At 40.0% G+C, this 14,107-nt stretch overlaps 1 protein-coding gene across 1 annotated transcript; it reads right to left on the bottom strand.

The window, feature by feature from the left end:
* Positions 1–1,082: 1,082 nt before the first annotated feature.
* On the bottom strand, positions 1,083–10,060 carry LOC137261260 (CD82 antigen-like). The gene is made up of 9 exons (XM_067798983.1): positions 9,941–10,060; positions 8,822–8,931; positions 8,211–8,420; positions 6,308–6,382; positions 5,801–5,908; positions 5,353–5,415; positions 4,315–4,446; positions 3,163–3,246; positions 1,083–2,660 (listed from the first exon to the last, which is right to left on the bottom strand). Exons 2-9 carry the CDS (start codon positions 8,885–8,887, stop codon positions 2,604–2,606), a joined length of 795 nt encoding a protein of 264 aa, XP_067655084.1. The 5' UTR covers positions 8,888–8,931; positions 9,941–10,060; the 3' UTR covers positions 1,083–2,603.
* Between the last annotated feature and the right edge of the window lie 4,047 nt (positions 10,061–14,107).

The raw sequence follows: 14,107 nt of genomic DNA, 5'->3' as shown, positions 1-14,107 counted from the left end.
CTGTTCAGTATGAGGGCAACAGGAGCTTCATGATTTTGAGGGAATTGAAATGTCTTTGCTTATGAGATCGTTACTGTGTAAGTGTGTTAAGACACATTAAAGTAGCTTCAAATCTGCTTAATAAATACCATAGCAAGTATCTTATATTTGCATGAGGAGACCTCATGTCTTCGCATGCATTTAAGTTTGATATAACGTTTTGATATAACGCTTTTTCCATATTCACACAGAAGTTGTGTTCTCACATGTTGAAGATTCCCACTTGATGCACCTTCTCGTGCACGCACCCACCCAAACCGTGGTGACAGACACACATTCACAATTGCTTCTGACTATAGACAGACTATAGAAGTAAATATTGTCCCCAATGGAACAGCACAAAGCTAAGCTTGTCATATAATATGAGCCGAAAGATGGTTTGTTAGTTTCAACGTACATAAACTTACATATTTGGGATTTTACTTTCTTAGAAAAGTACAAATTGTAGTACTTTTTGGGGTTGAGATCCATCCGGGAAACGAACCCGCACCCTCAGAATCAGGCACTTAATCGCCAGCACACAACGTCACCCACCTAGCCCGCTCATCCACCGTGACAAACGGTAATCTAGACTGCGTACTTTGTGTACCCCTCTGATAGGTGTAAATTGGCACGGCTCCCGAAAGCTATGATTGTAATCATACAGAAGCCTACATTACCCAGTATCCAACGGAAACTAGTTATCTTTGCTAGGAATGGTTAAGCAAACTAAAAGCAAAATCCCATCTGTGGTTTAAGTTGTGGAAACATGACGGAAACCAAGACTTATTAGTTTCAGTTGTGGAAACTATGCGGAAACCGGTAGTTTCTGGATACTGAAACCTAGCGGAACATAAGGTTTTTTGCTGTGACAAACACAGACAGAAAGAGGGATACGGAGACACACATGCATACAATGTATACGTATGTATGCCTACCTGTCTGTGTAAGCAGACGATGCTTTAGACACTAACTTGGGGACGAAAAGGGATATTCAAAAGGAGGGATTATCAAAGAACAATACAGCAGGGCTGTATTTGATGACAATAATTACAACAAGAACAGACTATGGTAAAGATTTATTTGGAGAAAGTTTATCCTCGTAACATTACTTCGCGATGCAGCCGAAAGACGTATCTCAAGAGAGGATGTTTGTGAGAAATAAATATTGTTAACACCAACCCGGGCATTGTGATGGACGAAAGAGATTCATACTCAGGGTGGATTTGGGATTCGAAGACTCGACCATTAACTTTATGATCCCCAGGAATGCATTCTGTTATTATTGGTTTCATTTCTGTCGGCATGTTCTTGTTTGTAAAATAAACGTTTCATTATGTACAATGATATGCAAATTTCCACATCGGTGTATAAAAATAGATACAAAGACGTAAGATAAATACGATTTTCCAATACAGAAATCAAGCAAATTCAAACAAATCAAACAGTGGCAATGAAAATAATATTTCCCTATTTAAACAATGTTTCTGTGTGCAAAATAATGAATGTGCAGGTTGTCCAGCTTGACCTGAGCTACTCTACATATGCATGACCTGGGAGGTCAAATGGTACAAATGGCTGGTCAAGTTAATTTCATGAAATAGGGGAGCAAAGAATGGTGTTATTGTTGCATTATTCCGAAACATGCATACGTGGATTCGTTACAGTTCCGGAAGACAACTCTTCTGAAAAAACCCCAATAATTTCATGTCTTAATTGAATTTTGTTTTACAGTCATAAGCTATGTAGTTTGTTTTACTAACTTTAGTCAGTTACTTTCAGAATCCGATTCACTGCTTCTTCTCGCTGCTTAAACGCCCGAATAGGAAACATTAAACCATTGTTTAAAGAGAGTTTAGACATTACTGTCGATTTCTCGACACAGAGATATCAAACGGAGACCTTGAATTGACTGTTCGAACATGTTGACAATCACATGACAAATGCACTCCCCTTCACAATAATAGACCCAACCAGTTGTAACACGGTCTCGCAATGCATTAGTATTCACTAGATCAGGTTACGATAAATAACCTGTAATTGTGTGTGATCTAATTTCAACAAGAATAATACAATGAACCACGTGAATTCACAATTTACAATAATGCCTAAAGTAAGAGTTATATAAGCTGTACGCGGATGTAGACAGCATGCAGACCGGTTTTGAGGTATATCCATCTAGAAACTGCTAAAAGGTATTGGCTTTGCACGTATATTCACAAATGATCTCGAAAACACATACTAATCTTTGGTCTCACATGTGTGTGTGTATGTGTGTGTGTGTGTGTGTGTGTGTGTGTGTGTGTGTGTGTGTGTAAACATTATATTCGTCGTACGGAAATCCTTGCCCAATGAATAGAAACCTGAAAGTAACGTGGAAAGCGTCACGAGCTTATATCACCTCACACATGCTATATCACTCCATGCCACGTCGTATTCCACCATAACGTCATATCACTTAATACACGTTATACCACGTCATGTTACGTCGTACTACGTCATAACGTCATATCACGCCATACACGTTATATCACGTCATATCACGTCCTATCACATCACGTGACATCGTGTCACGTCATATCACGTCATATGTCAGCGTTGCTGTTTCTGCAGAGACACGCAGCAATAGTGATACCGATTATCTGAAAAAAAGAACAAAACCAAAAGAGTTACACTGTGTAACCAACTTCTTTGCAATGGTTTAAAATTCACTTATTAGGGACTGAGCAGATATTGTTTCATTAACGCCGCTCTCAGCAAAATTCCAAGCATATGGCGGCGATCTGTAAATAATCAAGTTTGGAAATATCAAAGATCAAACATCATGAGCGTCGATCCATATAGTGGTATACTATGGCATGCATTAAATATGTACGTATTCAAGGACATGTATTCTTCCCTTTTACCGTATACGTGTTCCAGTTGTCACTTTATGAATAACTAACAAGGTCCAGGTTTTTTCGTGGGTGATAGATATACTCGCATTATTTTTAATACATCACGATGATGCCTCGTTGGATCGCAGCAAACTTGAAGTGCGGCGTTGAAGGATAGTCACTTACATACGCATCGGTAACAGACATTTCCAAAGCTGCGAAAGCGTTGACTTGTGTGTTCTTGGAAAAGATGTCCACAGATACTTACTGTGACGGCAATGATGACTGCCTCCACGATGAGGAGCACCACACTGTACTGCTCAATAGTAGCCTTCAGCTTCTTGAAACACCCCTGTCAGATTCAAAACCATCCTGTTATGGAATATTTGAGTAACTTGCCACAGTGTCGACAATGTAAGTTCAATAATATATGTATGGTGACACCGAGACCTTTGAAATTACAGTACTCCATCTCTTACGAGTTAGTGATTGAGTATGCTCCAGCAACATCACGAAGGGGACACCAGAAACGGGCTTCACACTTTGTACCAGTGTGGGGAATCGAACTGCGATCTTTGGCGTGACACTTTGACTATCCCACAGTAAGCTACCCCACAGCCCCCGCCTCGGACGAAGTGACGTTTCAATATTCCTATTGATGACTAGAAGAAACAAATGCAGAATTGTCAGTTGAGCTTGTACAAAGCTGTACGGATTTATTCATCGTCTTAGTACAGAAAGACCTCAAACGTCTGTGTTCTTGTCGACCCATCAACCCAGTGACGAAAGCTGAATACAATCAGCTGCTTCAAAGGGAGGCAACTCTGTATGGCGAGTCCCTCAGTATGACTGTCACACACACCAAACATCAATTCTCCACACCGAAAATGACTGCTTCAACCAAAATACGTTCTACTGACATCAGTGTACTCTAAACACATGATTCCAACAAGATCAGTATCTGCGGGACTGACATCCAACTAGTGGTGCTTCTGTGGGCGGTGGATATCTCCTTCATAATGTAGCCTTAAAGTGTATATGCTTTGCAATGTAGTTGACAGTGTGTATATGCTTTTTAACGTTAGTAAATGTGTAGCTGATAGTTTACGTATGTTTTATCTCCAGTGTGAGACACAATTGATATATGGTCTTAAAACTTCATAACGTGTTTGCAAGTGCGAACATCTTTCATAACCGTTTGTTAGTGTACAATAATTACTATACACATAGTATGCTTTATATGGTGTTCCAGAAGGTCATATCAATTATCATTATGTTGTCGATATAATGTATGATCCTTACTATCGGTTGGACAGTGTCTAGAGGCTTCGCGACGTGTTTGCTATTGTGCACTTTCTTCATGTTTTACGAAGTACGAAGGCATATATGCCGGTTTAGTTAATATATTCCAATATCTTACCTGGGTATTCAAATATTCACTTTTAGTGCTCTTTGTCTGTGAATCCTTCATGCACTGGTCCTTGTTTTTAGGCACAGGGTCTTCTGGATTTCTATCTCCTTTCAATACGCAGCAGGTTATGGGTACGTTCTCCTGAAATGTAAGGATGGCAATTCTTGTCAACCAACCCGATCGCTGGTGACCTGTGGTAGGTTAAAAGACCGTTGACCTAGGCATCTAAACATTTGTGACTCAAGACCAGGCACAGACTTATTTCTTGCAGATGAGCAAAAGTAGATCTAAATTGGACTGTTCCATTCCAACAATATTAATAGGCATTGTCTATTCAGCATCACATCCTTTTTGTTACAACGGACGGAGACGGAGTATAATACAGACAGCATATGGAAATAGTTATTTAAACATTTTATTTGTGTACATTGGATGATAGAATGAAATGGCTGAAGTGGTGTTGTAACATGTCATTGACTAGTGAGTGTAGGATAGAAGAGGGAGGGCTCTCGTTATTACGTTTGAAATTTTGAACAAACATAATCTGAACTGAAATATACTGGACAAATATAGTTAGGGATATTTGTAAATTTTGAAATTATGAATAATGGTGTATTTCTTCATTATTCCTGTTAAAATATCAGTCATAAAAATACCAATATCCCTAGTTTATTTTGTGCAGTATATATAACATTTCTGTAAAGCCGTATGCCACCGGTGATATATTTATGATTCATTTCTTCATATTTCGTAATTCTGCATGTACAATCATGAATCGTGGATCGTGGATCGTGGATCGTGGATCTTTGGGTTAAGCGTTTTAGATTCCATCAATATCAGCTGACGTCTATGTGAAGTATTAAGCAATCAACACATGCTCAAGCCTAACGCAAATCAACAGCTCTCCTGTGATATGTTCTGATAAGGAACAGAGAACGCGATATATTGATCGTGACATAAGTTAGCACAGCTGCGGAAGCGATGACAATACAATTGCACTTTAAACCAGCCATGTCACAGAAGGTACAACAGCCATGCAAGACTTACCTCAGTGTTATTCGCGAAGACTGGCCAGTAGTCTGTGTGGTTGGAAACCCCACAACAGCCGAACTATAAAGACAAAAAATGTGAAAACGCATTAACGAATTAAAGTCAAAGGAGGACTGCCGAAGACCTTTTCTTGGTAGGAACATGGGCAGATCAACAATCCATTCCACTTGAGTACGACGGGACAAAATCGGCCAACACTTTTGTTGTTGTAATGGGTATTTTGGAACTAAACATTAGCAGGAAAAGAACAAATGGGATATTCAGTGAGGAGTGGGATATACGGCCCTTCAATGAATATACATGCAGGATATATCCATATCTGTATATCAAAACGATCAAAGCAGCATGGACTAAAGATGATTTCACTATTTGCGTTCTTGAAGACAAAGTGTGCTCAGGTGGACACCACAGGCAATGTCTGAATGCCTGAATGCAAAGAACATACCGTGACCTGAGCATAATCCCACGGCACTGTGATCATCGTTCTGTCTTTCTTGTATTTGTTCTGCAAGGTTTTGGTCAGTGCGTCTTCAAACTGCTTCACGTCTTCAGACTCGAAACACATAAAGTAGCATGCATCAAGTATATTCGTCATCATCTCCAATGATTCAAAGAAAGTTGATCTTTGATTTATTCATCTGTAAATTAGCGCTACAAGACACTTTACATAATGATCTCTGATAATCATCAAGATCATCTTGAAAACATTGGAACAGAGGTACAAGGATAGGAAATACCTGTCAAAAGGAGACTTATTTAACCAGACTATTCATTCAGACATTACTATTTAATCATGCAGTGTCAGCGTAGTGCGATGAAGTCAGAGAGTGTATTGGATGGCTCATGAATCTTTAGATACACGTATGTCTGGAAGGAAATGCAATTTTCTACAATGCCAATCATCATCACTCAATTCATCACATCATTCAATTACGATTTTCTTTTGCCATACCTGCACGACGAACATAATTGTGACAACAAAGGCTCCGACTTCTCCGATCACAATGATTACAGAAAATATGATGTACTGAAATAAAACACATGTTAATGATACGATTCCGAACAAAAAAGACAAATGTAACAACGATAAACCTGTATCAACTAGGCTGACGGACCACGAAAAATTAAGAAAATGAAATGTGGTTTGTACAGAAATCTTTGTGTAGTCGTGGCTTCATATTTCTTCACAGCTGCATCACAAAAGATGTAAGTTTAGCTTTTTTTGTTCGGCCTGAAGAATTTGGAACATATCACCAACAGAAATTGGCAATGTGTCGATTCGTACTGTTGCTTAGACTCCCGAAGTACCAATGTGTATTATGGCTGACCATTACCCTGGCTCGGAAATGGGTGTATGTTAAGGTGATTCAGTATCATTGGTTTAGTTTCAAAGAGGCGACAGGGTAAGTTGCTGTGAGCCATCATCTATGTTGGGTTACTAGAGTGTCAAGCTGTGTTACCGCCGATCATTAATTATCATTGCTGTGGACAATTACCCTTCTAATAGGTTGGGCTTATTCGGAGTAACTTGAAATTTCACAATTTGTAAGAGATACTAGTTTCAGGTTATAGTTGTGTGATGATGATTAACAAACTATGAGCTCTTTATAAGCTCATGTGAGGTATGGCAGCAGATCCACCACAACATTTGTCGTAGAGGGTTAGTACATGGTACATGGGAATATGTCACATGTAATCGATTTCGTAATTTCCACGACCAAACACGTGCCCTTCAGCATGGCAATGTACGTGACACTTTGGATCGTCGTATGAACCCCACATTGTAGAAACCTGTTTGAGGTCAATTGACTGAATGCTCTTGTTGACCTGTGACCACCCGGGGTCGGTGTCAACATTTCTGGTGAGTTGGTGTTAGTGATTATGGTGTTGGTGATATAGCAATATTCCAACTATATCACCAGAAATGGGCTTCACACAAAGTACCCAACGTGACGAGCGAACGCTTTAACCACTAGGCTGGTCCAACGCGCCTCGATATATCTGGTTTGTTGGTACATATTTCGCAGCTTGCTATACAAACACTAAAATTAAGAACGTAATGACAAACATATCTGTCTGTATCCTGTTTGGCTACAGCCCACAGCCTCTTCATGCGTTGCAGATGCCCCATCGTTAGTAAGAACATGAATGAAATCGAGAAGATCACGAAAGAATAGAAGAATAAGGTTCAGTGAGAGAAACCTTTCGAACTTTCTTGAAGGTGTCACCACATGGAGCAGACTTTGAATGCGAGCAATTAGGACTTTGAGGATGTGGGTTTGAATTGTGGATGGGACTCAACCCATGAAAAGCACTAAAATCTGTACTTACGGAGAAAATGAAATCCTATGTAAAACATATGTTACATTTGACCACTTTTAAATTACATCGCGTAGTCATATGCTTGTTTTGATACCTGATATAAACACTGATACCCAGCGATCCCGAACTCGATGCAATAGTACATCACGTCATTCACGTCTTTAGAAGATGACCTCATAATTAATTTTGATCTTTGTGTCATCCGTAGTGGTACGAACAGAAAGCCATTTGTATCCGTTACATAAACACGTACGATTACGGTTTGACATGAAAACAGTTCCACGTATCTTCCGTACACGCAGTCGTGTTCACTGTCGTGGACCGTGGACCATAATGTTTCCTGAATAGGGGTGATTCGGTAGCAGAATGGTGAAAGCGTTGGCTCGTCACATCGTAGACCGGTTCGATGTCTTACAAAGCCCATTTATGGTGTTCCCTGGAATATTGTTACAATCAGCATAAATCACCCTTTCACATTTGAATGCATCATTGTCAACGTGTAGAACTAATAAGAAAACCGTTCCATTTCTTACCAATCCCAGTAACCACCTGTTCCTGGCAGCAGCCCCGACACACCCGAAGAAGCAGACCAGCAACACAAATGCCCCGAAGCCAATGATGATCCAGGCACTGTTGGTAAGATAGTACCCCTCTTGCTCTAATTCAACGAGATTCAGGAGTTGTGCCGTTGGTGGGTGAACTTTTAAAAAGATTCCAAATCCAATTGTGGTCATTCCCACAATCTGGAAACAGAGACAAGATCCAAAGTTACTTTTTTGCAACATTGATTACTTTAGAGGTTGGGTTTGATGTAATTTGAGAGAGCAAAGGTTTTAAAAAGTGTTTTCGCCTCGTGTGCCGATTAAATGGGTTTGGAGTGTTTCCATTAGCGAGATAAATAAATAGTAACGTTTTAACTCGATCCTGGACTATTCTAGCAGAGAAAGGTTTAACTTCCGTTTTGGTTTCGAAACAATCACGTTTCCAGAAAAAAGGCTGCTATTGCCTAACCAGAACTCATATAATAGGTTTAGGGAATATATACTCCTACTGTTTCAGGCAAAATATCAATAATACATGCGGGATGTGTTCAATTGTAGGGTGAAGTTGTCAGGAAATGTGAGATAAAATGACACGAACTTACCGCAAAGACAACATTGAAGAAGATGAAAAGGCAACTGAAGGTCTTTCCGCAGCAGCCGTACCCCATCTTTGTTACATGTACAGAAACGGTGGGTCGTAATGCTGGTTCAGCTGCCATGAAAGAAGTATTAAATATTAGACTCCGGCCAACGGCGCCATAGTGAGCGAATGGTAGCGATCATTTTGATTGACTATGGTAAGGACTACGGAAAGGACGTTCTTCCAAACTATATCTGAGCCAAAGATTAAATAGCGAGCGTGTTTCTATGAGATGTGTAACAACAATAACTATTGATATCTCTTAATATTTTGTGACTTGGATCGTTGATCGTACAACAGTACTTGCAAAGGTTCCGTTAATTATATTTTTTTTAGTCACGATGTTTCCGAAATATTGACGACTCACTCACTCCGTTAACTATTAACCAGACATGTTTTGTTTTTTTTCACAAATATGACAATTACCATATGAGACAAAGGCATGTTTGTCTTATTAACATGAATAACTGGCATCAATCTCAATATTCCTTCTTATCCGTAACTGTACATAGAATAGAAAGGAAAAAAGTCATGTTTTCTGGAGTGTTTAAATCAGACCCTCAAAGGCATGATAATGAATCACTATGACATAGTGACGACACCCGCTGTTCACCAGTATGTGCTATACTGGTATATATGTATTTCCTATCCCGTCAGTGGCACCCTCCGGAGCAAAATCCCAAAATAGAAATCCGGATCGAAACAGTTACAGACAGCAACGAGGCGGAAAATTTTCATGAGCGTTCTTAAATCACAACATGTTATTGTGCTCGTGTTATTGAGACACGCCTATGGCCTCGTCACAAAGCCATTAATTGAGTGCATGCTACATATTCGAATGTTTCTGTGATCAAGTATATGCTAATGCATAACAATGATTAAACCAACATTATAAGAGGATACGTTTATCTATTTGCTGTACGCAAAACCTCTTTTTATGAACACAAATATACATTACCAGGAAATATTTTTTTTACGGTAATGTGGGTAATAGAACCCGAAAGAACGTTTTAACCACTAGGTTACCCAACCGCCCTCTAAAACGACTGAAGATAAAATATATAAACAAGAAAAAACTTACCTGTTTTATTTATACCCTCGGGATGCCTAAACCCTCCGTCACATATACTTCTGTAGACTGAATAGTTTCCGAGGAATTCTGGGTAAAGCAACAATCATTTATACATCCCTGTTGAGCTGACGCATATGTCATTCATAGCGTAATGGTATAAACAAGGAAAAGATAAGTGAGACTTGCTGAACTACTTCCTTATTTTCCCTTGAATTGTGTCAACATTTTAAACTTGAATAGTTAAGAATATTGTCACTCAATATCTGCTTCGTTGGGCAGGGGGTTTCCCGACGACTCATACTCTTTTATCAGCAGTCAAGTGATACAATAAAATCTGATATCACGTAGTTCATCGCTAATATGTTATGACAAATGACCCACCTTAGAGTTCTGTAATTTATCAATGACCCTTCAAAAGACACATTTCCCGAGAGGTATCGTTTAGACTGTTGACTGTTGTTTGCTTATACATCTCCGTCAGAGATTCATACTTAAGATCCGGTTAGATCCGTTTGGAACTGGTGTATAGAAACCCATGCTTATCGTAAGAGGCGACGGAAGAGAGTGAGTGAGTGAGTTTAGTTTTACGCCGCACTCAGCAATATTCCAGCTATATGGCGGCGGTCTGTAAAATAATCGAGTCTGGACCAGACAATCCAATGATCAACAACATGAGCATCGATCTGCGCAATTGGGAACCGATGACATGTGTCAACCAAGTCAGCAAGCCTGACCACCCGATCCCGTTAGTCACCTCTTACAAACAAGCATAGTCGCCTGTTATGGCAAGCATGGGTTGCTGAAGGCCTTCACGGGTAGGCGACTAAAGATATCGGGTGGTCAATCTTGCTGACTTGGTTTATACATGTCATCGTATCCCAGTTGCCTAGATCGATGCTCATGATGTTGATCACCGCCTTGTCGGGTTCTGACTCGATTACTTACTGACCACAAGCATATAGCTGGCATATTGTTGAGTACAACGTTATGCAGGAAGGAAAACGCATTCACACTAAACACTTTGTACATATGGACACTAAACTTGCGACTCGATGGTTTGGCTGATTCTATACAATGGTGCGGGTAATCAGTGAACATTCTGCAGTCGACGCCGTTCACCACACAGCGATACGGTTTTATGGGCGTAGGGAAATACACCCCAAATCTCAGTGTGAACGGTGATTTAGGTTGGAGACCCCCAGTGGTGAGACAGTGGACAGCAGTAACCAGAATATACACGGTTGGTCAACATGAACGAAAGAAGGGGCAATATGAAGCTGAGAACTACCTCACTAACCCTTAACCCACATCACATAGAACCGCTGGTGTGGGGTAACGCGACAGAAGGTTTAAACAGGGCGAACAGGAGAACCTGCATTTTAACCATGGATGTTGTTTTAATTGTGTCAGAATTATAGAATATGAAATGCACGTTTTACTCACCTGTCCCTTATTCGACACCGTTAGGTCTAAATAATTTCTCCACTGCTGTAGCAAGCTGGAGGGTTTTGAAAGTTTATCTTCACGCGAACAGGTTTATGCTTTTCTTAGAAACCCGTTCCTGACCTTCAATAGAACCAAGGGCTGCAATAATAATTCTTAATATACGTCGTGATATTTTATACAAATAACGTGTATATGTATGTATATTTTGAATCTTTTATATCATATTTGTGTGTATTTTATGTGCAATAGTATCTGACATTAATCGCTCAGTGATTGGCTGTCTAAACTTAGGCGGCGGGTCTTTTGATCATGCCATCGACAAAAACTACACAAATACTCGAGGAGACGCACACGGCGCGGTGGGTGTCGGTGGGCGTGGTTGGCGAGCTGTCTGAGCCAGGCTACTAATCCAGCGAGCTTGGAGGTACTGGGATCGAGCCCACCTGTGACCGGGTGTGAGTCAACTTTGTGTGTAGACTCTTTCAGTGTTGTCACAATCCCCAGTGCACAGTTAAAAGAACCCACGAATCCGTTGGTAGATGTACAGGTGGTGACCAGGCGAATACGTGCAAACACCTAGTTGCGTTTACAGCAACGTGCAGTAAACATGGACAAAGTACTGTGACTATCTGTCCCAGTCCACCCAGCTGTGAATGCGATGGTAAAGCCACATTAACTTGGTGCGCCTGGTGGCTGCAAGAGTTGTATGATCCCCAGGGAGTTGAGATTGAAAATATTATGTGTCGTTGTGATGGACATCGAATGAGCGAGGGGAAAAACTGGATATTGCCGCTATACAAATATCGAGTAGCATAAGTGTAAACCTACAGTGTGGACGGTTTGGATGTGAAATGAATGCCTGTTGACACAATACCTATTGTGTTTGCAGCAGAAATAACTGAATCACAGTCAGCGAAATATATAGTATATTTCTACTTCCCGAATGTAAGTTTCCTCATGAACAGTACAGTGCAAGCGTATTTGTTACTCGACATTTTATTGACGTGGAGTCATATAATTCCTATTTTTATACTTGATGTGTGTTTAGTGTCCCTATTCACCGGGCTCAGATGGTCCGTTTATGGAATGTATTGCACCTGTCACACGATCTGTAGAAGTGTTGAATGGCACCTGTCTCTGGTAAAAAGAACACTTCATATGTGAACCTGTCCTTTGATTACATGATCTCCACATGTGTTGAATGCCTCATGTCCCTGATCATACGATCCCCTAAGGGGTTAAATATCCCCTAACCCCAGATTATTCGATCTGTACACGACTGTTCAGGTTGAATGTCCCCTGTCCCTGATTACACGACCTCAACATCTGTTGAATGTCACGTAACACTTTTTTCTGTGTTGTTTTGTCCCATTCGCCGATTGGATTGATCTTTACATAAGTTGAATTGCATCCCAACATTTACAACTTTGCATTATATATTTTCACCTACATAATTCGCTTTCATACACATTTATAGTATATATCTAGAGAGAAACTATTGTCTGAACTTCAAGCTTTTGTTAGACGTGGCGTGACGCATGTGTATGGGTTACACACCAACGACTTTAGAAAGTAAGTTACCAGTGGAGCAATCGATTGTCTGTCAATGCACATACAATGTCAGAACTTTGTGTGTGAGAAACTCTAACACGTACAGAGTTATTCCCCTTAGAATGTTCGACCAAATTCAATTTGACTCTTCGAAGAGACAATTCACTGAGTTTACACTTTGGGCATTTGTATGGATAACGCATTTATCTTACCTAACACCGCGGGAATTTAATTAATTTAGTTAATTTTGAATTGTTTGAAGCATGGGTATCGGATCGTGCACAACAAAGTACTGAATGAGTTGCCATTGGCAGCGGGGTGTACTGCAATGTACCTCGCCTATAAGCGTGAGGTAAGATACACACACACACAGACACACAGACACAGACACAGACACACAGACACACACACAGACACACACAGACACAGACACACACACATTAACACGTTCACATCCATCCATCCATCAATACATACATACATACATACATACATACATACATACATACATACATACATACATACATACATACATACATACATACATACATACATACATACATACATACATACATGCTAAAATATATCCATCTATATGATGTTACGCTTTCACACGTTAACTAACCTAAAGCAGCTTCGTGAACTCTCCGTAATAGAATTAAAAGCATACAAAGCATTTCCATTCACCCTTATAAAATAACAAACAAACAAAAAACGACAGAAAAAACCCAAAGAAGATGCAATTGTAATTAGTGTTAACTAAATCCATAGGCACACAATGAGTGATCCGAATGTAATGGTAAGCAAAAAGGTAGTGGAGATTTTTTTTATATACATGCAGGCAATAGATTCACTACATTGTCCCATTGGCGCTGATTGTCACTTCCACGTCCTCTCAAAACACTGGCATGGAAGCTGCTTTTAGAACTGGGAACAATATAACATGAATTGGTAAGCCGATATCTTGGGACGTGTTTGAGGGTCGTAAGAATAATTTCCACACAGTGTTGATCGTTTTATAAACCAGTTATCAACTTGATATTTTGATTTTGCACATTTTCATGCCAAGTAAATCAAACACCCCTCCCCCCAACTTCCCACCCCTTGAGTTCGTTATAACCGAAGTTTACTGTACTGTAGTTTCTGTATTTGCTGTTTGAAGGTCCGGGGTAGAATAGG

Source organism: Haliotis asinina, chromosome 14 (assembly GCF_037392515.1).
Source record: "Haliotis asinina isolate JCU_RB_2024 chromosome 14, JCU_Hal_asi_v2, whole genome shotgun sequence".
In the NCBI taxonomy this organism is placed as follows: domain Eukaryota; kingdom Metazoa; phylum Mollusca; class Gastropoda; order Lepetellida; family Haliotidae; genus Haliotis; species Haliotis asinina.
The sequence above is the reverse complement of the archived record's forward strand: the minus strand, read 5'-3'. Positions and strand labels throughout refer to the sequence as shown.

Excerpts from the sequence above, each read along its gene's own strand:
- LOC137261260 (XM_067798983.1), bottom strand. The coding sequence starts at position 8,887 with ATGGGGTACGGCTGCTGCGGAAAGACCTTCAGTTGCCTTTTCATCTTC. Across the intron at positions 8,421-8,821 it reads TCTTCAATGTTGTCTTTGCG|ATTGTGGGAATGACCACAAT; the intron begins GTAAGTTCGTGT and ends CTCTGTTTCCAG. Across the intron at positions 4,447-5,352 it reads TCTTCGCGAATAACACTGAG|GAGAACGTACCCATAACCTG; the intron begins GTAAGTCTTGCA and ends CTTACATTTCAG.